The sequence below is a fragment of the Castanea sativa genome, chromosome 11 (genome assembly GCF_040712315.1).
Source record: "Castanea sativa cultivar Marrone di Chiusa Pesio chromosome 11, ASM4071231v1".
Lineage (NCBI taxonomy): Eukaryota > Viridiplantae > Streptophyta > Magnoliopsida > Fagales > Fagaceae > Castanea > Castanea sativa.
The window spans coordinates 43,429,321-43,453,503 of NC_134023.1; the positions used below are offsets into that span (position 1 = coordinate 43,429,321).

Below are 24,183 nucleotides of genomic sequence, written 5' to 3' on the forward strand. Positions count from 1 at the left end.
ATTATGTTAAACAATCTAAGTATATAGGGGTCTAAATAATCTAACAATAAGAACTACTAAATCACTTTTCACTACAAAGTGAATCATTTAGGTACCATTGAATTTCTGTTGGAAGAGGAATCTTACAAAGATAGTATTGATTCTTATCATAGAAAAACAGGATTAACTGAGGTTGTTCAAACAGGCACAGGTTAAATAAACGTAACGCAAACATTAGTGAGAATCCAATGCCTCAAAAACCTAAGGGTTCCTCCGCAAGGTTCATCCACGGAGGGTGAGTTAGGACCTAAGATCAAGCTTGGTTGCAATTAGATGTAGGAGAGAAGCTCATGTAAGAGCCACCACATACGTTTACTCTTGAATTGATTTGTGGCAAGAGAAATTGCTATATCCACTATTCAAAGGGAAGAAATGAGTCTGGTACTTTTCTGTAGAGTGGCAATAAGGGTGACTTATCTGTCAACTTTTCCACTATCACCCTTAAAAAACCAGACTGTGCCTTACATAAGGTTGCCAAAGTACGCTTAACCTCTGGGTTTGACATCACCAATTTTTTATTTTTTGTCATTAACATCTATTATTACCTTTTAAGATTAATTTTGCTTTTGTTCTTGTTCCCTAAATTGAAATCCTGGCTCCACCACTAATTGTTCTTGTATACTTCATTTAGCAAGTATTTATATGAGTCAATTGCAGAAAAGAGGTTTGTTCTTATTATATACAGGAACAATTATTCCTACTCAAAAAGCTAATGATGAATATTATAGTTTAGTCCATGTTTATGTCATTAATAATCCCATAAAATCTTTAAGTGATTTTTTTAAAATAAAAAACCAAATAAGTCCTGAATAAAAATGTTGTAGCTAGTATATTAGTTGGCTCTTTGCCCGTGAGCACTTTTCTGAGTCTTCAAAAACAGCTATCAATTACACTAGATAAGTACATAAAAGTCTATGTCTTGTGTTCTCCCTACATTGAGTCAAGCATCACATGATTATCAATATTTATTAGCAGCCTATAATGACCCAATTGACTAACAGTGCCAACTTTTTATATCATTTCTAATACATTAATATTAGGGCTGGCTCAATAGGTGATGCAATTGCTTAGGGCCCCCCCCCAAATAAAAAAATAAAAAAAGGCAATCTCTTGTAAATTATTTTTTATATATAATATATTTATTTATATATTTTAACTAAAAAATTTTTAAGCATTTTTATTGGTCAATAAAATGCATTAAAAGGGCCCTATTGTATACTAAAATGCAGAAGATTAAAGAGGGAAAAAACAAAAATAGTCAAACTTCAACTAACACAATTAAATTTTAAGAGACAAATTTATTAACTCATTCTTGAAATATGCTAAAATCAAAATTAATACCAGACAAATTCATTAATAATACAACGTAATTGTCTTGAAATATGCTAAAATAGAGATTATAAATTTCGAAAACAAAAGAAAAATCTCTCATCTCTCTATCTCTCTGCCTCTCCATTTATATTCTTACCTTTCTTTTCTTCATCTTCATCTTGATTCTTGATCTTTTTCCATAAACTCAGTCTAGCTTGAAATTTTTCTTTGTCGATTCCCTTCAATTCACAGCAAATTCAAAATTGAAAGAGGTAATCTTCTTCCCCTCTCTATCTTTCCAAAAATGAAGATGATAAGTGTACAGTCTGCTATTTATTTAACTTAAATTATATATATTTTTAGTTTATTTCACTGCACAATTGATTGATGGGACACGTTTTTAGTCATAGGACAGGCTGGGAAAATATTGATGCAAAATATTAAAACAAAATTCTACTATGATAGGACCCTTTTCTGCCCCTCTCTCAATTGGACCCTTGCTATGATAAGAGTAGGACACGTTTTTTGCTTTTACACTTAGCCATAGGAGTACAAGCTAGACATCTCACATCTGCACTGCACAAGCGCACAACAATATATATTACATCTCACATCTCAATATATATTATTTGATTAATATTTAAATATAAAAAGGCCCCACTTAAAATTTTCGCCTAAGGCCTCCAAAGTTGTTGAGCCGGCCCTGATTAAATTAATATCCTCATTTGTCATTACCCTCCTATACTAGAATTTTATTGCACAAATGGTATACCACTCATTCAACTAGCTCTTGAGAGATGGCAGCTGTAGTTCCAGACTCCTCCAGTGATTCCATATTTGGCAAGGAAAATGGTGTTCACCCTCCCAAACAGCTTGATGCTGGAGCTTTGTTTGTCCTCAAATCCAAAGGTTTGTAAGTTCTCTTCTTTTTCCCCAATTCCCAACAGATCTTTCAAATGCTTTCATTTTAAGACTTCATGACCATTCTAAGAGAACTTTGACCTGTAGATATAGAGCTTCACATGTTGCAATAGTACATGACAAATTTTCCCTTTTTTTATTCTGTACTTTCTAGCTTCATGCTGCAATATATTCTAAACATGATTAATGATTGGTCCTAAACTATGTAATATTCTAAGGTTTGGTGTAAATTTGTGGTATCATTAGGATCATGGTTGCACTGTGGATACCATTTAACCACATCAATCGTAGCACCGGTGCTTCTAAGCCTTCCCTTTGCTCTAGCCTTGCTAGGCTGGGTTGGAGGAGTTGTATGCTTAATCCTTGCAGGTTTAGTTACTTTCTATTCCTACAATCTTCTATCTGCGGTTTTGGAACACCATGCACAACTTGGTCAGCGCCAGCTTCGGTTTAGGGACGTGGCTAGTGATGTTTTAGGTAGGCGTATTTGATTATATTTTGTACACTGCTCAATGCTCATAAATGCCAATTCCTTCTTTATACTAATTTTTTCCATGTTCAAGATTAGAGAAAGAATTTAAAAGAAAAATAACCCTTTTGAAGACTTCAAGTGAAGTTTGATTTGGATAAAGAACCAATACTTAATGATCTTTCTTTTCTTGCTGGTTTTATAATGAAAATATTTTAAGTTTTATGCACTCCCTCTCTTTCATATATTTTCTTTTGAGTAATTGAGGCTTTGGTAACTGATGCTAAGAGGGTGTTTGGTACATGTGTTTAAATAACTGTTTTCAGTGTTTAAATACTGAAATGTATGTTTTCACAATACTTTTAACCCATAAGTATTTTCACAACATTTAAACAACAATATTAGAAATCTTTAATGAAACCGGCCATAAATTGTCCAAGATATATATGTTGGCATTGGCAGGACCTAGATGGGGCAAATATGCTGTTGGGCCACTTCAATTTGGGATATGCTATGGCGCAGTTGTGGCTGGCAGCCTTCTGGGAGGGCAGAGCCTTAAGGTCAGTTGTGTCAGTTTACTATGGTTATAATTATGATACTCCTACGTTCAATTTTTTTTTATTATATATATATATTCACTTTCATGTTTTAAAACGTAAACAATTTAAAATTTAGACATATCTGTATTAATCTATACTATTTATAATAGGATTCTCCTTTCTAGATTAAACTTTTAAATGGTTCAAAAATATCCATGTAGAGAGGGAAAATTCCCGACCTCAAGTTGACACATCATACTACCAAGTCCACAAAATAAGGTCAATTACAAAGCGCCACATACTACAACTAGGTTCTACCATCATCATTCAGGAACCAACAGAAATTTGCCAAGTGTCATGAAATAAAAACATAAAAAGGCATGCAAAATACCAATCACACATTGGCGCATGTAAGCAATGACATAAGTAGTCTTGCGCGTGTCAGCAATAACATAGACAATCCAATCGGGTGTTGACAAGTGTCACCTTGAAAATTAAGACATTTCAGCCAATCAAAAGATGCCACGTGTCTTAGAGAAAAAGTCTTAAAATTCCTCCAATCAAACTTCACCACGTGTCGCCTACCCACCCCCAATCTCCTATAAATAGAAGCCTTCCTAAGGCATTTGAAGACACCAAGACATCTTAGGAGAGATCTTGGAAGATACCAAGACACCTAGAGGCACAAGTAGCATCAAAGAAGATTCATAAGTATAGAAGCTCTACTGGAATCAAGCCTTGAAGCCTCTAGAAATTTCAAGAACTTCAACCTCAAATACAAAGAACATTTGAAGCAAAATCATCCAAACTACCTACCTAGATCTTAAAGTTTGCTGGAATCAAGCTCAAAAGCCTCTAGAAACTTCAACAAACCACAAATCAGCGAAGCTCTATGGATTAAGCCCCAAAGAACTTCCACCACAAACCTCCGAACACGACGATCATACGAAGAAAATGAAGAACAAAGAATTTCTAACACGCCCATAGCCAGAGATTCATTGTAATTTTGTTTCAAGGGTATTCGATCCATCCTTCAGCCAAATTGACGGATATTTGGTGTTCGAGTCAAAATCACATCATTACAATTCCAATCAACAAGTCTTTCAAGGAGCTTGAATTAGAGGATCACTCTTTTGTAATTTCAGAGAATTGTACCACATATTCATCAATTCAAATTCGTATTTGTGAAACTATTTTACTTGTTTGATTTATTTCAAACTTGAAATTTAGTTGTCCACAAATTCTGGCATGCCCAGTGGGACATCTCTACTAAAGTAGTTGGCAAGAAAAATAAAGAAAGTCAACAAACCATCAAATGGTTCCACCAGCCAGCCAATGAAAAAAATTGTGTTCACGTTTAGAAAAAAATGTGAAAACAGTTCAAGTCTAGAGTCAAATTTTGCAAACTCAAATGTACTCAAAATCAAATAAGTCTACACCAAATTTTAAAATAAAAAATGAGATTTAGGAATAAAAGAGACAGAAATTGGTGGCTCATCACCCACCTCACGACCTACAAGTCTAAACTCAGGTGCTGCCCTATCAGAATGGCCACCGCCAAAGTAGACCAAAAGGCCATAAGTCCAACAAAGACCCGCAGCTTTCTCATTCGAATTTGTGAAAATCCAGACCTTATTTCACAAAATTGACCCCACAGGGGTCTTCTACGGCCTTCAATCTACCAAACTTGAAGATTTCAGACCCAAAATCTTTGCCACGCACCACTACAAGCTTCGAAGACCGTGGCCTCCTCCTTCACATCTGTTCAAATCGAATCGCCAATTAAGAAAACTAACTTCACCACTCGATCTACAAAACCAAGGAAAATCAACTCTAGAAGCCTAGACACGCACCCCCATGCACTGCCAAATGCTTAGGGAACCCCAGCGTCAGTTTCACGCACTCTCACGCGCCACCATGAAGACTCACATGCCCACTCACTGACAAGCGCCCAGCAACCGTCTGACGTCATTGATGACGTCCTCATGATGTCATCCTCCAAACTGACCCGATTTCTGAAATCCAACCCAAAATTGTGACCCAAATCCAAACCGCTGCACCGAAAAAAAAAAAAAAAAAAAAAAAAAAAAAAAAAAAAAAGGCTTTGACCAAAGTTAACCTTTGACCTTGACCAAAAATCAAAATTTTCAAAACGGACCTGTCCCACTCAGTTTTTTGCATACATTCTGATTTTGGGATCCGTTTCTTTGTCTAAGACTCAAAAACTGCGCAAATGGTCCAATTTCTTGAAAGTTGACTTTTGCATAAATCTTGACTAGAAGTCAAAATTTTCAAAAAGGACCTGTCTTGCTCAGTTTTTCACTTACATTCCGATTTTGGGGTCCATTTCTTCATTTGAGAATAATTTTTTTTCAAATAGTGTGATTCTATGACGGTTGGCTTTGATGTGAACTTTGACCAAGAATCAAGATTTTCGTGCAAAGCTTGTCCCACTCGGTTTTTTGTGAAGATTCTAATTTTGAAATCTGTTTATTTGTTAAGGACTTGGAAACCACCAATCTGACCCACTTCTCCGAAGTACTGGCAATGTCCAAAACCCAAGCTCCCAAAATCAAAATTTGAGATTCATCCATTTAGTCTAGATTCCCGTAGGGTTATTCTCCAGACTTCATCAAGGCTTCCCTTTCAAAGAACAGATGAATTCTCACAAGCGTATCCTGTTAGGTTCTAAAGATTTAGGATTAAATGTTTAGAATTCTATTTTGTATGTATTGGCAAACCAAGAACAAAACATATCTAGTCTATATTAGATTCAAAAAGAAGAGTCAGAATCTACCAAACTTGATTGATCGAAAATTAGATTTGACCGATCGAAAATCGCAAAAATAAGATTCTGAAAAATTTTAAAACAAGGCCCAAGCCCGAGAAAACGTTTAGGGTTTCAATCTAACTTGTCCATATATAAAAGGGAAACCCTAGCTACATTTTGAAGATCTTTGAAAGACTTGTGTGTTACTCCTTGTGAGATTTGAGAGGTGTTGTACCTTCTAACTACGCAAGTGTCTATCGGAGCAAGATTTACAATCAAGCATTAGTAAAATCTATTTGCTGCTACAAAAATCAACAAGTGAAGGTAATCTAAAACCTTTGAGTGGCATCTCAAAGTCACAAGTGTGGGTACTTATGTTGCAGTAAGTCCAAGAAGAGAAGGAGTTCATGGATTTGGAGCTTACACGTGGTCGTGTCAGTAAGTTACTACTTGAGGTAGTAATAGATTTAGGGTTAAATCTGATTGTAAAAACTTTAATTCTCTTATAATGGATTTGTTTTACCTTGAGGATTACTAGGTCAAATCCTCCCCAGGTTTTTACCTTGAGACAGTTCGTTTTATTTGTTTTCCTGGGTCATTATATCGTGATGTTATTTATTTTCTGCTGCTTTGCATGATATGATTTATTATTGTTTAATCTAGATCTAATTAATAAAACTAAGTAATCACTTGGCTAATATATTAGGTTAAAAAATCTGCTTTAAGGGGTCTAAACAAATACACATATCCTAAACTTGAAGTTACATTGGGTCACCAATTCAACCTACCATTCCTATTCAATGCCTACTAGTCTCCCACCTACCATTCTCGTTCGGTGCCTACCATTCTTATCTAAAATACCCATCTACCATTCTTCATCTCTCCGCTATAAATAGAAGGTTCTGATTCATTGAAGCTCATCAAGAAAAACACATTGAATCATGAATGAAGATTTGCTTCTTTCAAGTTTTCAAATCCTCCTTCTCAGAGCCATTTCTCGCTGTAGCTTCATCATTCTTAATGCCTAGCAACCAATATTTCTTTCTAATCAACTTGAACTTAACCTTCTCATGGTCTAGTAGAAACCCTCCTCACAACAGTTTTGAGATCCAAACAAACTTTTTTTCTCCAATTATCGGCCTCATTTGTCCATAAAATTTCACATAACATAGCCCGCATCATTGTTCCTTGTAGTCTCAAATCTACCTAGCCATGAGATCTAAGTCTAATTGGATCACCCGTACCCTAGCTCAATGAGCTTCCTAACTACTTTGAGAACTCCATAGTCCTTCTCAAGTTGTTTGGTCTTATAACAGAAGCAGAGGTTTAGAACAAACAGCAGCTTGGCTGGTTTCTAAAACCAAAATTACATGTTAGCTCCATCTTTCATTTTCTGGGCTTTTCCAACATACTGCAGAATCATTACCTCATCTGTCTAAGCCAACATCCCGACTTTGTTCATATCTTTCAACAAGTGTCATTATATAGGGGTTGTAAAGGTGTTAGGGTATCCTACAAATTTTCTCACATCCAACACTCACATCGACCTCCAAGGTTCCAGCCCATCAGAAATCAGCAGCATGGTTCAATCTAGGTCCTCCACAATTATTAGCCTCTAGTGTTGGTCAATCAAAGATATGTTTCCACCAAAGCCACAGTCCATGTCACCACCAGCTTAGGACACAAAGGTGATCGTTGCTGGTACTTCAGAACACATTTTTCTAGAATTACTCCAACTTAAATTCCACTTGAAGTATTTAAGGAAGTATGCTTATGAAATTACTTCAACTTAACCTCTGTCAGCATGGTCCCATCATGCACACACATTCTACGACTTGCCATTAGACTCTACTCAACATACAATCAGTCCCGTATTCCAAAATATACTCCCAGAAACATCTCCACCAAAAATTCTCTGACGTATAGATCCAGCTCCATGGTGTCATATGTTTCACACATTCACCATCTTCGCTTCATCTCCATCTTCTTCACAACCACCACCAACAGACCCAAAAACCATATGCTTCTGAAATTACCTCAACTTATTCTAGGAAATACTTTAACGCATGCGCACTCAACCACTTTCCCACACATCCCTTCCATAATCCAAAGTGTATTCTTTTGAGATTACTTCACCAGGAGTTCTCAAATAAGCGAGGCTAGCCCCATAGCTCTGCATGTTGTATCCAGCCAACATCCTTACCTTGTCACCATCTTCTACACCCTATGATCGCCCGCCAACAATCCAAAATACTCTTCTGAATTTACCTCAGCTTAACCTTTGCTGATATTATTCAATCATGCAAGTACATCCAACTACTTGCAAATAACTTTTTGCCTCACGGACCAATTCTAAATACCATGGGACACTCTTTTGAAATTACCTCAGCTTAACATCTGCTAATATGATTCAATCACACAAGTACTTCCAACTACATGCAAATAATTTTCAGCCTCACCAACCCATTCCAGATGCCATGGAACACTCTTTTCAAATTACCTTAACTTAACCTCTGTTGACATGGCCCGGTCACGTATGTACATTCGAATACTTGCTGATCACTTTTCGGTCTCATCAAAACCTTTCATATGGGTGGGTCTACTCTTCTGAAATTACCTCATCCAACTGAACCACCTTCATCTACTTCACTTGAAGAGTCAAGTGTTGAAATCTGTTTTCGAGACTCATTCCCTTACGACACCCTGAAACTGTGTGCGTGAACAAGTCTCGAGGGGGCATTTAAAGAGGAAAAATCCCCGACCTATTACAAGCTAACACATCATACTACCAAGTCCGCAAAGTAAGGCCAATTACAAAACACCATGTACTACAACTAGGTTCTACCGTCACCATTCAGGAACCAACAGAAATATGCCAAGTGTCATGAAATAAAAACATAAAAAGTCATGCAAAATACGAATCACACATCAACACATGTAAGCAATGACGTAAGCAATCCTACGTATGTAAGCAATGACATAGGCAATCCAATTAGGTGTTGATAGGTGTCACCTTGAAAATTAAGACATTTCAGCCAATCAAAGATGCCACGTGTCTTAGAGAAAAAGTCTTAAAATTCCTTCAATCAGACTGTGACACATGTCACCAATCAGACTTCACCATGTGTAGCTCACTCACCCCCAATCTCCTATAAATAGAATCCTTCCTAAGGCATTTGAACACATCAAGACATATTGGGAGAGATCTTGGAAGACACCAAGACATCTAGAGCACAAGCAACATCAAAGAAGATTTAGAAGTACAGAAGCTCTACTGGAATCAAGCCCTGAAGCCTCTAGGAACTTCAAGAACTTCAACCTCGAATACAAAGAACATTTGAAGTAGAATCGTCCAAACTACCTGCCTAGATCTTAAAGTTTGCTAAAATCAAACTCAAAAGGCTCCAAAAACTTCAACAAACCACAAATCAGCAAAGCTCTAAGGATTAAGCCCCAAAGAACTTCCACCACAAACCTTCAAACGCAAAGAACACAAAGAATATAAAAAAGAACACGAAGAACAAAGAATTTCTAACAAGCCCATAGCCAAAGATTCATTGCAATTATGTTTCAAGGGTCTTCGATCCATCCATAAGCCAAATTGAAGGATATTTGGTGTTCAAGTCAAAATCACATCATTACAATTCCAATCAACAAGTCTTTCAAGGAAATCGAATCAAAGGATATCACTCTTTTGTAATTTCATAAAATTGTACAACATATTCATCAATAAAAATTCGTATTTGTGAAACTATTTTACTTGTTTGATTTATTTCAAGCTTGAAATTTAGTCATCCACAATCCCTAAACCTTACGTTTAACAAGGAAGAAACTTGAGGAGAATCCAATAAAAATATTTCTCCAACTCCACTTAAAATACCTATAAAATAGGATACTCTCCTACATGTCTTCAAAACAAACTTATCCAAATTTCATTTTTTTTTCAAAGGGAAAATTATGACACTAGACCAAACAAAAAAAAAGTCTCATTGCATGCGTAAAGCGCGTGTGATGAGGCTAGTTGTGAATATTGATATAAAATAATGAAGGTAAATGGGTGTAAAATAATATTTTTCCTTATTCAATTTGGGATATGCGATTAAATTAATTATATATTTTGTTATTGGAGATACTTAATTGATTCTCTACTTAAATTTATTAGTAAACATCTCCAATAACCAAGATTATTCTCTTTATTTTATTTTTTGATAATTTGATAGTTGGAGTAGGAGGCATTCAAAGCTTGAATGTCTCTTTTAAAAACACTAGGATGTGCGAGTTACAAAACTTTTGATTTTAACCAAGATTATTCAAGCACTAGGAAGTGCATGCACTTGCTTCACTTTTATTGGACTCTATCTCACTTGAGGATACCTTGATACATTCTGTAGGAAGCTTGATATAGAAAACCTATACTACACTAGTCCGTTTTGTTGAGTGGAAAACCGAGGGATAGGAAATGGGAGAGAGAACTGTTTAATTGAGGGGGGAAATGAGAGAAAGTGGTGGGGCTTGACAATTTTCTCCCCAGGCTCATCAAATTCTCCGCAATTTTGAGAGATGATTGGGGACAAGAGAGGGAGCTAATGGTAATTACCATTCTACCCCCCACTCCTTCCTCCACTACTTTCACGTTAGTTTTTTTTTTCCACTTTAAGTTAACATTTAGCATCTATTTTGATACCCTAACTCTAGTTTTTTTCCCCTAATAGAGTAAATTTTTACAAATAATGTTTTCAATCCATTCTTGTTTTTTTCTTCACAACCAAACAAACGAATTTTTTATGCTTCCTTTTTTGCACTTTTCTATCCTCTCCCAATTTTCTACCCTCCCATTTTTCCATCCACTAATCAAACAAAAAGAAACAAAGACAAAAGCACTAAAAAAAACCCATAAGCTGAAAAGCTTGAATGCATGATAAAGAAAAGTCAAGATTCCATCTCCACTTTGCTCATGCTTTATACTTATTTTTTCCATAACTTTCTTTTAGTCACACATGCAAACACATCCATACTAACACGTGTGTAAAATGTTTTTAAGCCAATCACCTTCCATGGACTTTTTTATCAAGGGGATTTGCTTTGGATCTAAAAAATATATGGTTAAATAATAGCTTTTTAAAGTCACAAACAACTTTTTTTAGACTAATTTAGGTATATATGGGTAGAAAACATTATGTTTTACTGAACTACTTTTAAAAGATCACCTCTTCATCCTTCTTGATTTGTATTTGCTAAGTCATCTACTGCAGATTATGATTCTTTTAGATTCTCATCTATCTAAATACAAACTTCTACCCCAAGAACACACAATGGAGCCATAGAAACCCAAGCCACGAAATAATTTTCACAAATCATGCAGCAGATATTGTTAAAAGAAAAACATAACAGAACTGCAACACATAAGAGGAATGGTGGATCAAAAGGCTTGAACCTCTAGCTACAACACAAACAGACTATATCAAACTACAGAAATTACATGGATATGATCTAGAAGATAGTTATACTGAGACTGACAAACTAAGCAAATAATAACAAATTCATTGAATTTCCGCAGTTTTATTCTTCCTCTTATCTCTCTTCTTCTGCAACATTATCACCATCATCAAGTAGGAGAAGATTTCCAATACAAACTGCCGTGCTAAAATCACTAGGCAAATTCTGAATCTCAATCCCCTTGCCTCTTTTCATTTTTATGTCGTACCAAACAAGATTAGCACCGCCCTCATGCCCCTCTTTTAACATAACTTTCTCGCCATTCTTGGAAAATATTAGAGGTTTGCAATGATGAAAATTCCAAGGCACCACGCCTTGCTTAGTTTTATAAGTCCGAGTCCAAGAACTCTGCACCCCATATTCTTTCATCAACCACACATCATTATACTTCAAGAAAGAATTCACTATAAAACAGAGATATCCTCCCAAACTCCCAAAACCACCAAAGGCGTCAGCCAATTTATGTTTTTTGGTAGAACCGGCGTCTTATAGACTTGGAATTTCTCAGTGGCAAGATCAAAAGCAAGAAGAGACTCCGGTCAATTAATCAATGTATAGCTCCATTTAAGGATGCTGAATTTGAACATATGGAGCACTCCTTCATTGGCAATTCTTCTTCAAATTTTTTCCCAACAATGTGATCTAAGACTATATACCTTGAATTCGAAGTTTACTAGCAGCATATCGTCTTTAGAAAATTCAACTATCCTCACCACCTTATAATCATCATCAGGGGATCATGGATGAACGCAAAAATGGGCCTTCCAGAATCAGAAAAATCTCTAGGTTCACTCGGCGATTTCTTGTACTTTCTAATCAATGGATTCCAAATTGCTATCTCTAAATGCCAGAGGTGTAGGAGTCTCTCTCTCTCTTCTCTGGTAAGAGACTTTTCTACTCTCCTTTTCTGGAAGAGTTTTTCTCCCCCTTGTGGGGTGCTACACCATCCCAAATTCACACACTCCTTCACAATGGAACAAGAGGTGGTAAATGGTCTGCAAAGCCTCTGCCTCACTAAGGAAGAAACCATGGAAATACCAATCACAGCTCATAGTAGAGCAGATCTCTTAGAGGAATGTTCATTAAGTTTGTTTGGAAGGCTTCTCTCAGATAGGCAACAAAACCCACGAGCTCTGAAAAATACGCTAAGGGCAGCCTGGAAGATGGGATCGGAGCTAAGGATAATTGAAGTGGGAAACAACACTTTTCAGTTCAAGTTTGGGTCTCACAATCAGATGGAATGGGTGGAGAATAGTGGGCCTTGGAACTTTGACAACAATCTGTTACTTCTATGCAGATGGAAAAAGGGTCTCACATCAGAAAACATAGTTTTCACTCACTTTCCGTTTTGGGTGCAGCTTTGGGGTTTACCTTTCGAATTAATGTCTGAGACGGTGGGTCGGGACATAGGAAATAACATGGGGCGCTTAATAGAGATAGACAAGAGAGCTAACCAGGCCAATCAAGCAAAATTTTTACGCATAAGGGTAGACCTCCCAGTGGACAAGCCACTTCGTAGAGGAGGAAATATTGTAGGCATGGAAGGTGAAAAATATTGGGTTCATTTCAAATACGAAAGGCTCCCAACCTTCTGCTTCCTTTATGGAAAGATGGGACACGATGAGAAACACTGCCAAGCTTGCTTAGATGGACAGCATGCCACCCCCCAATATGGAGAATGGTTGAGAGTGTACGACAATCCTAAAGGTGGAAATGGAAGACTGAGAAGTTCCATAAACAGCAGTTACAATGCCAGTAGGGATAACCCAAATGGAGACAAAGGCAATACCACTGTGAATATACACCAACCCACTCCGGCACCCCATGGTGGGGAAAGTACTAGCAACGGTAGCATTCAGAATCTGAAAAATTCAAAAGTCTCAAGCCAATCAGACCAAGGATGGGGATGTGACGTGTTAGGAGGCTCAGAATGTCAGGCAGCAGAAAGTAAAACTAGATTAGACAATGTGATTGCAGATAAGCACGTCTTAAGTCAGAAAGAGGACCCACAGGGTGAGGGGTCTGCACCATCCTCTATGGAAATATCGGAATCTGGAACGCGGGAATTAGCTAGTGAGGTGCTTTCAAAAATGGGCTTAAGTGCACAGGAAACTAAAGACCCCTCTGAGGTCACAAGCCCACAAAAGCCCAAGAGATATGCCCAAGCATGCGAAGCCAACAGTGAGCAACAGATGGATCATGGGATTATGAAAGCCCAAACTGGAAGGGGCTGGATTAAAAAGCTTGCTAGAGAGCAGGGTCTAACCCAAGGTAAGGATTCTGAAACCCAAAGCTCAACTATAAGATTGAAACGTCCTGGTTCTTAAGTTTTCCCAAAGGGTGAAGAAAAGGTAACTAGGAAAAAAAGATGTGATGGTCTCTTTAGAAGTCTCGGTGATGAAGATATATCAGCGGTGGCTGTTACGCAGCGCCGCCGGGAGCCATGAATTCATTAGCATGGAACTGTCGAGGGCTTGGGAACCCCCAGTCAGTTCAAGCGTTGCACAATCTTGTGCGACAATGGGCTCCCAAAATAGTTTTTCTATCGGAAACTAAGCTTAAATTAAGGCGTATGGAAAGAATTAGAGTCAGAGTTGGGTTTGCAAATGGGCTTTTCGTTCCTAGTCATGGCCGGAGTGAAGGCCTGGCACTCCTTTGGACGAGGGAGACCAACTTGGAAATCAAAAGCTTTAGCAAACACCACATCGATGCAATAGTCACGGAGGGAAACTCAAGTTTTCAATGGAGAATTACTTGATTCTATGGTCACCCTCAAGCTCATTTACGGCAGTTCTCGTGGGATTTGCTTGCTTTATGAAAAACCAGTACCAACTTCCTTGGATTTGTTTTAGTGATTTTAATGAGATATTATCCATGGAGGAAAAATCAGGTGGGCTGGTGCGTTCCCAAGGCCAGATGGAAAAGTTCAGAGAAGTGGTGAACTATTGTGTTTTTAAGGATTTAGGCTATATTGGCCTGGATTTACATGGTGTAACATGCAAGAAGGAGATGGAAGGATGTATCTACGGCTTGACAGGGGGTTTGCTACAAACGATTGGATAGATAGATTCGGTGAGGTCAGAGTCCACTACTTGATTGACTCTACCTCAAATCACTGTGCTCTGTTTTTATCTGACCCCAAGACCCCCAAGCTGCCACGAGCTCATCGATTCCATTTTGAGTCTATGTGGACTAAGCGGGAGGAATGCAAGGAGATTATTGAAGCAGCTTGGTGCTCGGGGAGTGATTTGAGTACGCCAGGAGGAATCGCTTCTGCTCTTTCTGTATGTGCAGCTGATCTCAAGGCCTGGAGTTCAGCTGCTTTTGGGCAAATTTCGAAGGTTATACAGGAAAAAAGGAAGAGGCTTAGTTCTTTAATTCAGCTTGATAGTGATGGGTCATTAGGAGGGGAAATAAACCAAGTAAGAAAGGAAATCAATGATCTCCTAGATAATGAGGAAACTTATTGGGGTCAACGTTCAAAAGCTCACTGGCTTCGAGAGGGAGATAAAAACACCAAGTTTTTTCATTCAAGAGCCTCAAAAAGACGGAAGCAGGATACAATCTTGGGAATCTAGGATAAGGACGGTAACTGGTGTGTGGATCAAGACAATATCGCCAAAGCAACCATCTCCTATTTCGAAGAAATATACTCCTCCTCCCACCCAAGTCGGACAGAAAATGTAATTTCTCCCATTCCAACCTTGGTTTCTCCTGAAATGAATTCAGAGCTCTCTAGAGCTTTCACAAAAGAAGAAGTGATTTCCTCCCTCAAGCAGTTGCACCCTTCGAAATCGCTAGGCCCCGATGGTATGTCAACTCTCTTTTTTCAAAAGTACTGGAATGTTGTAGGTACTAATATTTCAAATATGGTTCTAAATGTTCTTAATTCTGGCATGTCTTTATCTGATATTAATAGAACCAATATTGCTCTTGTGCCAAAAACTAATAACCCCAAAAGAATGACTGATTTTAGGCCAATAGGTCTATGTAATGTGGTTTATAAGCTTGTCTCAAAAACACTAGCTAACCGCCTCAAGGCTATTCTCCCTCATATCATTTCAGAAAATCATAGTGCATTCACAGCTGATAGGCTTATTACCGATAATGTCCTGGTAGCATATGAGATAATGCATTTCTTGAAGAAAAAGAAGGGGGGGGGGGGGAAAGATAGTTTTATGGCTGCAAAGCTAGACATGAGCAAAGCTTTTGACAGAGTCGAATGGGTTTTTATAGAAAAAGTCATGAGGAAGATGGGCTTTTCGGAGAATTGGATCAATCTGGTGATGAAATGCATTTCCTCGGTGTCATACTCAGTTATTATCAATGGCACAACGTATGGAAATATTATACCTACTAGGGGACTCAGACAAGGTGACCCGTTCTCCCTGTATTTATTTCTCCTATATGCAGAGGGATTCTCTGCTCTCATTCATGACGCAACAAGAAACAACCATCTAAGTGGCATTTCCATCTGTAGAGGAGCTCCAAAAATACACACCTCTTCTTTGCCGATGATAGCCTACTTTTCTGTAGAGCCAATGGTGATGAGTGCAACAAACTGAAAGAAATTCTCTATTTGTATGAGTCTGCTTCAGGGCAGAAAACCAACGCTGATAAATCCTCTATCTTTTTCAGCCCAAATACGTCCCAAGCACTCAAAGATGAGATCCTAAACATCCTGGGGCCAATGCATGATTCAAGACATTCAACATACCTTGGCCTTCCCTCTATTATAGGTAAATCCAAGAAACTTGTCTTTGCGGAGATCAAGGAAAAGGTAGGCAAAAAATTGGCTGGGTGGAAGGGTAAATTGCTCTCAATGGGGGGTAAGGAAATTCTCATCAAAGCAGTGGCCCAAGCCATTCTTACCTACACGATGAGTTGTTTCCAACTCCCAAAGAGTCTATGTGAAGACCTGGAGAAAATGATGAGGAATTTTTGGTGGGGACAGAAGCATCATGAGTCTAAAATGGCTTGGGTTGGTTGGAAAACAACGTGTAAGCCAAAGTCACAAGGCGGAATGGGTTTTAGAAACTTACAGGCCTTCAACCTTGCCTTGTTCGCAAAACAAGCCTGGAGAATCCTCTTAAATCCGAGCTCCCTAGCTGCCCGTATCCTTAAGGCGAAATACTTTCCCTATTGTGATATTCTTCATGCAAATTTAGGCAGCAGCCCCTCCTACACCTAGAGGAGCATTTTCAACAGTCTAGAAGTTCTTCGAATCGGAACAAGATGGAGATTTGGAAACGGGCGTCTAATTCACATTTGGGATGACAAGTGGCTTCCAAACCCATCAACATTCAAGGTAATATCCCCTCCCCGCCCTTTTATGGACTTCCCTATGGTCTCCTCTCTCATTAACCCAACAACTAAGTGGTGGAATACTGAGATTGTCCATTCTCTCTTCTTACCATTTGAGGCTGACAGGATATTAAAAATTCCCCTAAGCCACAATCTACCTGAGGACAAACTTATTTGGATAGGGAATAAGAGGGGTGTATTTACAATTAAAAGTGCCTATTTTGTCGCTTCCAAGCTTCTTGATACAAGGGATGAAGGGAAATGCTCTTCTGGGGATCCAAATGCCCGGATTTGGAGGAAAATCTGGTCTCTAAAGCTTCCAGAAAAAATTAAGATCTTCTCTTGGCGGGCTTGTGTAAATGGCCTCCCCGTGCTTACAAAAATGGCTGCGAAAGGAATACAGACCTCCTGTGACTGTCCAATCTGTGATGAGGAACCTGAAAGCCTTCTTCATACCTTAATCTCTTGTGACCTTGCACTCTCCGTATGGTCCCTCTGGCCAGACTGCCCCACTGATGCACTGCTGAATGCAAAGGACTTCAATGATCTAGTGCTCCTAATCAGCTCTAGCCCGAATGACAAGCTCCTTGATTTTTTCTTTGCCATTTCCTGGTCGATTTGGTGCAACAGGAATAAATTAATCCATGGTGAGAGTGGTCTACCTCCCTTGCAAATCTGGGAAGTGGCAAAGAATTTGGTTGAGGATTTCCAGGAGGCCATCTCTTTGGACTTTTCCACTAAGCAGCCCCCTCAAAGTGCCTGGGTTGCTCCCCCACCGGGTTTCTTCAAAGTTAATGTTGATGGTGCTTCTTCTTTAGATGGCAGTGGCATTTCTGGTGTTGGGGTGATCATTAGGGATGACTTGGGTCGAGTGATAGCAGCTCTTTGTAAAGCTCTGCCCATGCACTATCCCGCTGATTGGACCGAGTTTTTTGCGCTGGAACAGGGTGCTCTTTTGGCTCAAGAGATGAAGCTTCCCAAGGTAATTTTAAGGTCCGATGCTTCCCTGGTCATCACAGCAGTTTCCCACGCCCTCACTGACGGTATAATGAGTCATTTTGTTCAAGGTATCCAGCTTGCAAGGTCTTCTTTCTCCTACTGTTCTTTCCAACATGTGAAAAGGGTCTACAACAGGGCTGCCCATGAGTTAGCCCATTTCGCCAAGTGTAATCATGCCTCAAATCTTTGGAAGGGTGTTATCCCGCCATTTTTAGTTCATTTGTTTCAGTCAGGCCTTGGATGACTCCATTTGCTCTTGGCCTCTGTTGTACTCCTTTTCTGGTTAAATGAAATTCTAGTTTCTTCTCAAAAAAAAAAAAAAAAAAAATGCCAGAGGTGAATGCAAACCAAACCGTGGTAATAGTCCAAGATATTGGTTTTGTAATTGGTTTTTGTAATTTGGACAGCATAGTGGCATGGGAATTTGCACGGCCTTGCCAAACTGATTATGGTTGTTGAGGAAAGGGACAGAGAAGTGATTGGTTGGATAGTAGTCGTGTTCCTTGAGGATGAAGGTGCGATCTTTGTTGGTCTCGATGGAGCAATTAAGGTGCAACTTGATGAAGTCAGGGACCTTGATTAATTAAGGAATACGATTGTTTGGAAATGCTGAGGCAGCGTACTAGAGACTTGATGGCTAATCGGGATAGTATTTTAGTGATTAACTCTAGCTGATCATAAGACTTACAATTTAAATAAAGTGAATGGTGGTGTTGTGTGAAACGCAGAAATACTTTTCTTTTCTTATAATCAAAATAAGGTAAACGTGAAAGGGTGCACACATACCTGTAAATCTGACTGTTCAATTTCTCTTCACTTTTTTTGGGTTCATGGATTTTGCTTTTGCAAGCCAAACTGGATTGTTAGATTAGTTTGCCATTTTGTCAAGAAAAAAAAAGTATTATTAACATATTATTTTAAAAGAAAAAAAAAAAAAAAACAAACAAATAAACAGATAACTTAATAATGGACTCACAAAGGTTTTTCTTTTTTAAATAAAATGATGGAGACTCACAGAACTTTTGGTTTGTGAGGGACTCTCGATAGCTGATCCATGGGTATATGGGGTCTTGCTAAACACAGTGTTTCACAGGGGAGCTTTTAAGCTAGCGCCTTAGCTCTCCAAAGCTTTGAATATCAAGTATGGGTAGAGTAGAGGAGAGTCAGGAGACCCTTGTTGGTTGCAAAATGTGCTCTAAATCCCATGTGTAATAGAGAGGTGATTTGTTGCCAAGGTAATTTGAGTTGAGATCCTAGATGGTTGAAGATGTAATGGAGAAGTTTTATTAAGCGAGAATGCTTTGGCTAGTTGGTTTACACATGGTTAAGACTACTGTGGCTGTAATATATTTTTTTTGTTTTGTGTTATTATTATTATTATTTTTAATTCTAAGAAGTCTGTTATTTTTATTCTAAGGAGTCTGTTATTTATAAATCTATAGTTATTATGGGAGAATGAGATTTTGAATTCTAGATTTCTTTATTTGAAACATTAAGAAGTAACTCTTTTTTTTATACATACAATTAAGAAGGAACTTAGTTGAGCTACAACACTTTTAACATTTTTAAATTTTAAAAAAATTATAAAATAAATCACTAAATTCCAATTGCCTTTATTCCTCTATTTCTTTTTTCCATCAATCTCTTCACAATTTCTCCATTTTAAATTATAGATATAGTTTTTATTTTTATTTTTACTTGAATTAAATAATTAAAACAAGTAGATAAAAATAAATTATCCCAAATAGACACACTTGTAAAAGAAATATCTATGACACTTTTTCAATTTAAAGCACAACAAATCTACACATATGATAGAAATAACTTATTTTTTGTTACATAAAAAACGATAAGAATGTAATCATCCGTAGAAATCATATATCAGAGCATAATCATAATAGCTTCTTTTCTTTTTTTTTTTTACGAGAAATCAATCATTATTTTATTTAGACTTTAAAGTAACAAACTCCCCTCTCTCACTCTAAAGTATTCCATTTTATGCTCCATCTATCGCATTCTATTACACATCTATTTTTCTTTCTAATTAAAGTTTTAAAATGAAAAAAGAAAAGGAAGAAAAGATATGACATGTAGTACTGTAGTTGGTAGTGTATACATTGAAATACTAAGTGTGAGAAAGAGAATTTTTAATTCACCAGAAAGGGATGACGGATCACATTCACTCTTTTAGTTGAATATGATTACTTATAGGAAGTACGTACTTTTAAGATATATTCTAATTCTCTAACTTTTTCTTTTTTTTCATTTGTTGGTGAATGTTGAATCTAAGACCTATCAAATCCCACATGACCAAATAATCTTTTTTGTTTGGTTGATAGGCTAGAAACTTTACTAATTAAGCTAGTTGATATGCACAAATACTAATCATTTTATGACCATAAGGTAAAAGAAGATAAGTTATTCATCTCAAACCAAATAATGAAATGTCTAAAGAAAATTAGATTCTCCATTTGGACTATAATCTAGACAATGAAAAAGATCATAATGAATCTCTCTGAGAACAGATTCCATATACAAAATGCTCTATTTTTCTTGTTACTAACTCTTAATTTTTCTTTTTGGCAGTTCATTTACTTGCTCCATAACCCAAACGGGACTATGAAGCTTTACCAGTTTATTAGTATTTTTGGAGTACTAATACTGTTTTTAGCTCAAATTCCATCCTTCCACTCGCTGAGGCATATCAATCTTGTCTCTCTAACCCTTTGCCTTGCTTTCAGTGCTTGTGTCACAGCCGGTTCCATACACGTCGGTAAGACTAAGACTCAACACCAAGTTACAGAAAACATGTCTCTGTATATGAATATCACAGACATTGAGACTTACACTGCTTTTACAGGATATTCCAAGAATGCTCCTACTAGGGACTATTCCTTAAATAGCTCCGGAGTAAATCGTGTTTTTGGTGGTGTTAATGCTGTTTCAATCATTGCTACTACATATGCCTGTGGAATTATTCCCGAAATACAGGTTTAGTTCTGCCCCTACACTAATTTGTTGCCAAGAAAAATATTTTGAGAAAAGAAAGAAAAAAAAAATCCTATTTTGTTCCCTTTTCTTTATTTTGAGCTTGTATAGAAGTTAAACAAACTGAAATTCCAGTTAAATTGTGATATAACTTGCATCTAACTACAATTATAATATGCAAGAAAGTATCTCTTTTAACAGTTCTATCAAGTCTAATGGCTCAATGAATGAATACCATATGATTCAATTTTCTATTCTTTAGTCAAAATTGGTCTCACCAACTTTCCATCTGGTATTTACTCATTGGGTTAATTGTTACATTGATAACTTGTATAACTGTTAACAAAAATACTTTCTCCTAATGTTTTGATAAAAGTTAGATTCTAAATACTTCAATACCATTGACTACAAGTGAGAAATAGAATTAAGTTGCCTTATATTTCTTCCATTCGCAGGCAACTATAGCTCCTCCAGTCAAGGGCAAGATGTTCAAAGGTTTATGCGTCTGTTACTCTGTTATACTCGCGACTTTTTTCAGCGTTGCAATCTCTGGGTATTGGGCATTTGGCAATCAGGCTATGGGGACTGTTCTTTCAAATGTTATGGGTAACGGACAGCCTTTGCTACCAACTTGGTTTCTATTGATGACCAATATTTTCATTCTTCTGCAAATATCAGCTGTCACAGTGGTAAGTCTAACTCATAAATATTTAGCTTGATAATGCATAAAGATTGTCTTGGAAAATTATAAAATTAACTACATAAACTTTTCAAATTTATCTTTACAAGCCACAGAAAATTGATTCAGATATTTGTTTACAATATTATTGAAGTGATACCGATCATATTCTTTATCATGTTGGTTTATAAATATTTTTGTAGTAAAATTAGTACTAACTTTAGCATAGAAACCCTACTTCCAAACCTTCACTCTATTATGGCAGCATTAAATTTCATGACTATATTGCAAATTGGTTAAAATGCAGGTTTACTTGCAACCAACAAATGAAGTGTTTGAAAAATGGTTTGCAGACCCCAAAATGGATCAATTTTCCTATCGTAACGTTGTGCCAAGGTTGATTTCCCGGTCAATATCAGTGATTATAGGTATATTAATTGCAGCTATGCTACCTTTCTTCGGAGATATCATGGCAGTTTTGGGGGCATTTGGATGTATTCCTCTAGATTTTATTTTCCCTATGGTTGTCTACAATGTGACTTTCAAGCCCTCAAAGCGTGGCCTAGTATTTTGGGGTAACGCGTTCATTGCAGTAGCATCTACAGCATTGGCCGCCGTAGGTGCAATAGCATCAATTCGACAAATAGTTAACGATGCCAAAGCATATCATTTATTTGCTAATGTGTAAAAATATTTAGTGTAGCAGATATAGTAAAAGAACCAGAACAATGTATCATGTATGATTCTTAAGCAGCGAAATATGTCTGGAAAACTTTAAGAGAAATGCGTGAAGCACTCAATAATGCAATGCTATTGGTTCTAGCATACTTCTTTTGCATTTCCCTTTGTTCCTTATAATATTTCGTATTGGTTCCAACAGCTACATTTAAAAACCGATTTTCATGCATTACACAGTACAGAGCTTTTGTTGAAGAAAGAAAGCATAGTGAATTAGGATTCTCTAAAATTGTTAGGACAGTGGAATTCTTAAAATCCTACACATTTATTATAGATGATACAAGTGATTGTAAGGTCGGACTAAATGATAAACACTCGCGATGAATTACATTATCGAAATGACATCAATGTGTTGGCGGTCAAGGCCTCCCCAATGCTTAAATCAGGGGAAAAAAAGAAATTTTTAGGGAACATTTCCTAATTTTCAGACATCATGTCAGTGATGGAATGGGGATAATGATCAATTTTATACACTTTGTTTTGTTTATTTTCCATCTAAATCTCCCATTTTCCTTTCAGACTCATCATGCCCATTGTTCACAATTGAACCACAAGACTCTTAACAAGTTTATCTATAATTAAACTCGAGAAGATTGAAGTGAACTACTGGGTTTATGGCTTTAAAGCTTTAAATTTGTAAGGATTCAGACAAAACCCAATTGTAAGTGTCCATACCCTATTTTTTCGGGTCCTAATTAATGTGCCAAAATAGGTATTTAAAGGTGCGTTTAGATACCGCTTATTTTGCTGAAAAATGAAAAATTGAAAACAATAAAAAAAAAATTTCCGGTTGATGTTCACACTCACAAAACACTGTTCATTTGCCTTAACGCATTGTTCATATCCCATGAACAGTGCAAAAGGCGCAGGTATAAAAAAAATAAAAAATAACGTTGAAACGTAGACGCATTGCGTTTCAGCTGTACCCAAACAGGTACTAAATCTTAAAAAAATGGGTGAAAACCATGATTTTATGAATCAAAAGATGGTAACAATGTGAAATGATCCTATTTACCCTAATTGGTCGACAAAACAAACAATCCAAAATTTTACAAAAATAAAACTTGCCATTTCTTGCAAAATTTAACCAACGCGGACTAAACCCTAATTAGGATCAGTCAAAACGTTGACTTTCTTGAAAGTTCAAAAACGTGTAAAAACACCCTTGAACGTTTAGACCCCCAAAATACAAATTACCAATTCAAGCTTATAAACAAACAATGTACGTGCGGAAAATGTAGATAAGCTAAAACATAATTGATAACACAATCTAAACCAAATAAAATCACATCCACAGCAGAAATTAAATGCAAAGATTAAGGGAAGAGAGATGCAAACACAAGGACAACACAGCGATGTGTTATTGAAGAGGAAACCGAAGTCCTCGGCGTAAAACCTCTCCGCTGCCCTCCAAGCGGTCAATAATCCACTAAAGAATATAGTTGGGATACATGGACAACAAAAGACCCTCCAAGCCTAATCTACCCAGTGTACCTAAGCCCTCCAAGCTCCTACTCCAACGAGGTTGCGCCGAGCCTATTTCTTCTTTAGCTTACCGGATTCCACTACAGCCCATAGCATCAACCAATATAAAATTGGTCCCTTCTTAACTACTTCCCAAAGCACCAAACAGCCTTCTCACAAATATGGGTATGGTGAGAAAAGGTTTTGGTAATGTACCTCTCAAGGATATAACAATAGAGAGGAAGAAAGTAGAGGAATTTGAAGAGTCTCTATATGAAGATTGTGGATTAGTCAATCTTGTTTTTCTCTAAGGTTTCTCTCTCAAAATTCTCTCTGGAAGCTCTCTACATTTCGTGGATATAAGGGGTATTTATATTGAGGTGAGAAAGGAATGCAAAGAGTTAGATTTTCCCAAACAAGGCTAGCTGGTGGCTTGGCCTCGCGACTTAACTGAGTCGCGAGTTCA

The 24,183-nt window shown here is 37.2% G+C and overlaps 2 protein-coding genes across 2 annotated transcripts; both read left to right on the plus strand.

Annotated features, from left to right (window-relative positions):
- The first annotated feature begins 2,011 nt into the window (after positions 1-2,011).
- Positions 2,012-22,340, plus strand: LOC142617835 (GABA transporter 1-like). Its single transcript, XM_075790794.1, has 7 exons — positions 2,012-2,259; positions 2,518-2,748; positions 3,203-3,300; positions 20,435-20,621; positions 20,709-20,839; positions 21,292-21,525; positions 21,823-22,340. The coding sequence occupies exons 1-7, from the start codon at positions 2,148-2,150 to the stop codon at positions 22,201-22,203; spliced, it is 1,374 nt and encodes a 457-aa protein (XP_075646909.1). The 5' UTR covers positions 2,012-2,147; the 3' UTR covers positions 22,204-22,340.
- Positions 11,982-18,602, plus strand: LOC142617833 (uncharacterized). Its single transcript, XM_075790793.1, has 2 exons — positions 11,982-15,355; positions 15,611-18,602. Exon 1 carries the CDS (start codon positions 12,289-12,291, stop codon positions 13,870-13,872), a length of 1,584 nt encoding a protein of 527 aa, XP_075646908.1. The 5' UTR covers positions 11,982-12,288; the 3' UTR covers positions 13,873-15,355; positions 15,611-18,602.
- Positions 22,341-24,183: the final 1,843 nt, after the last annotated feature.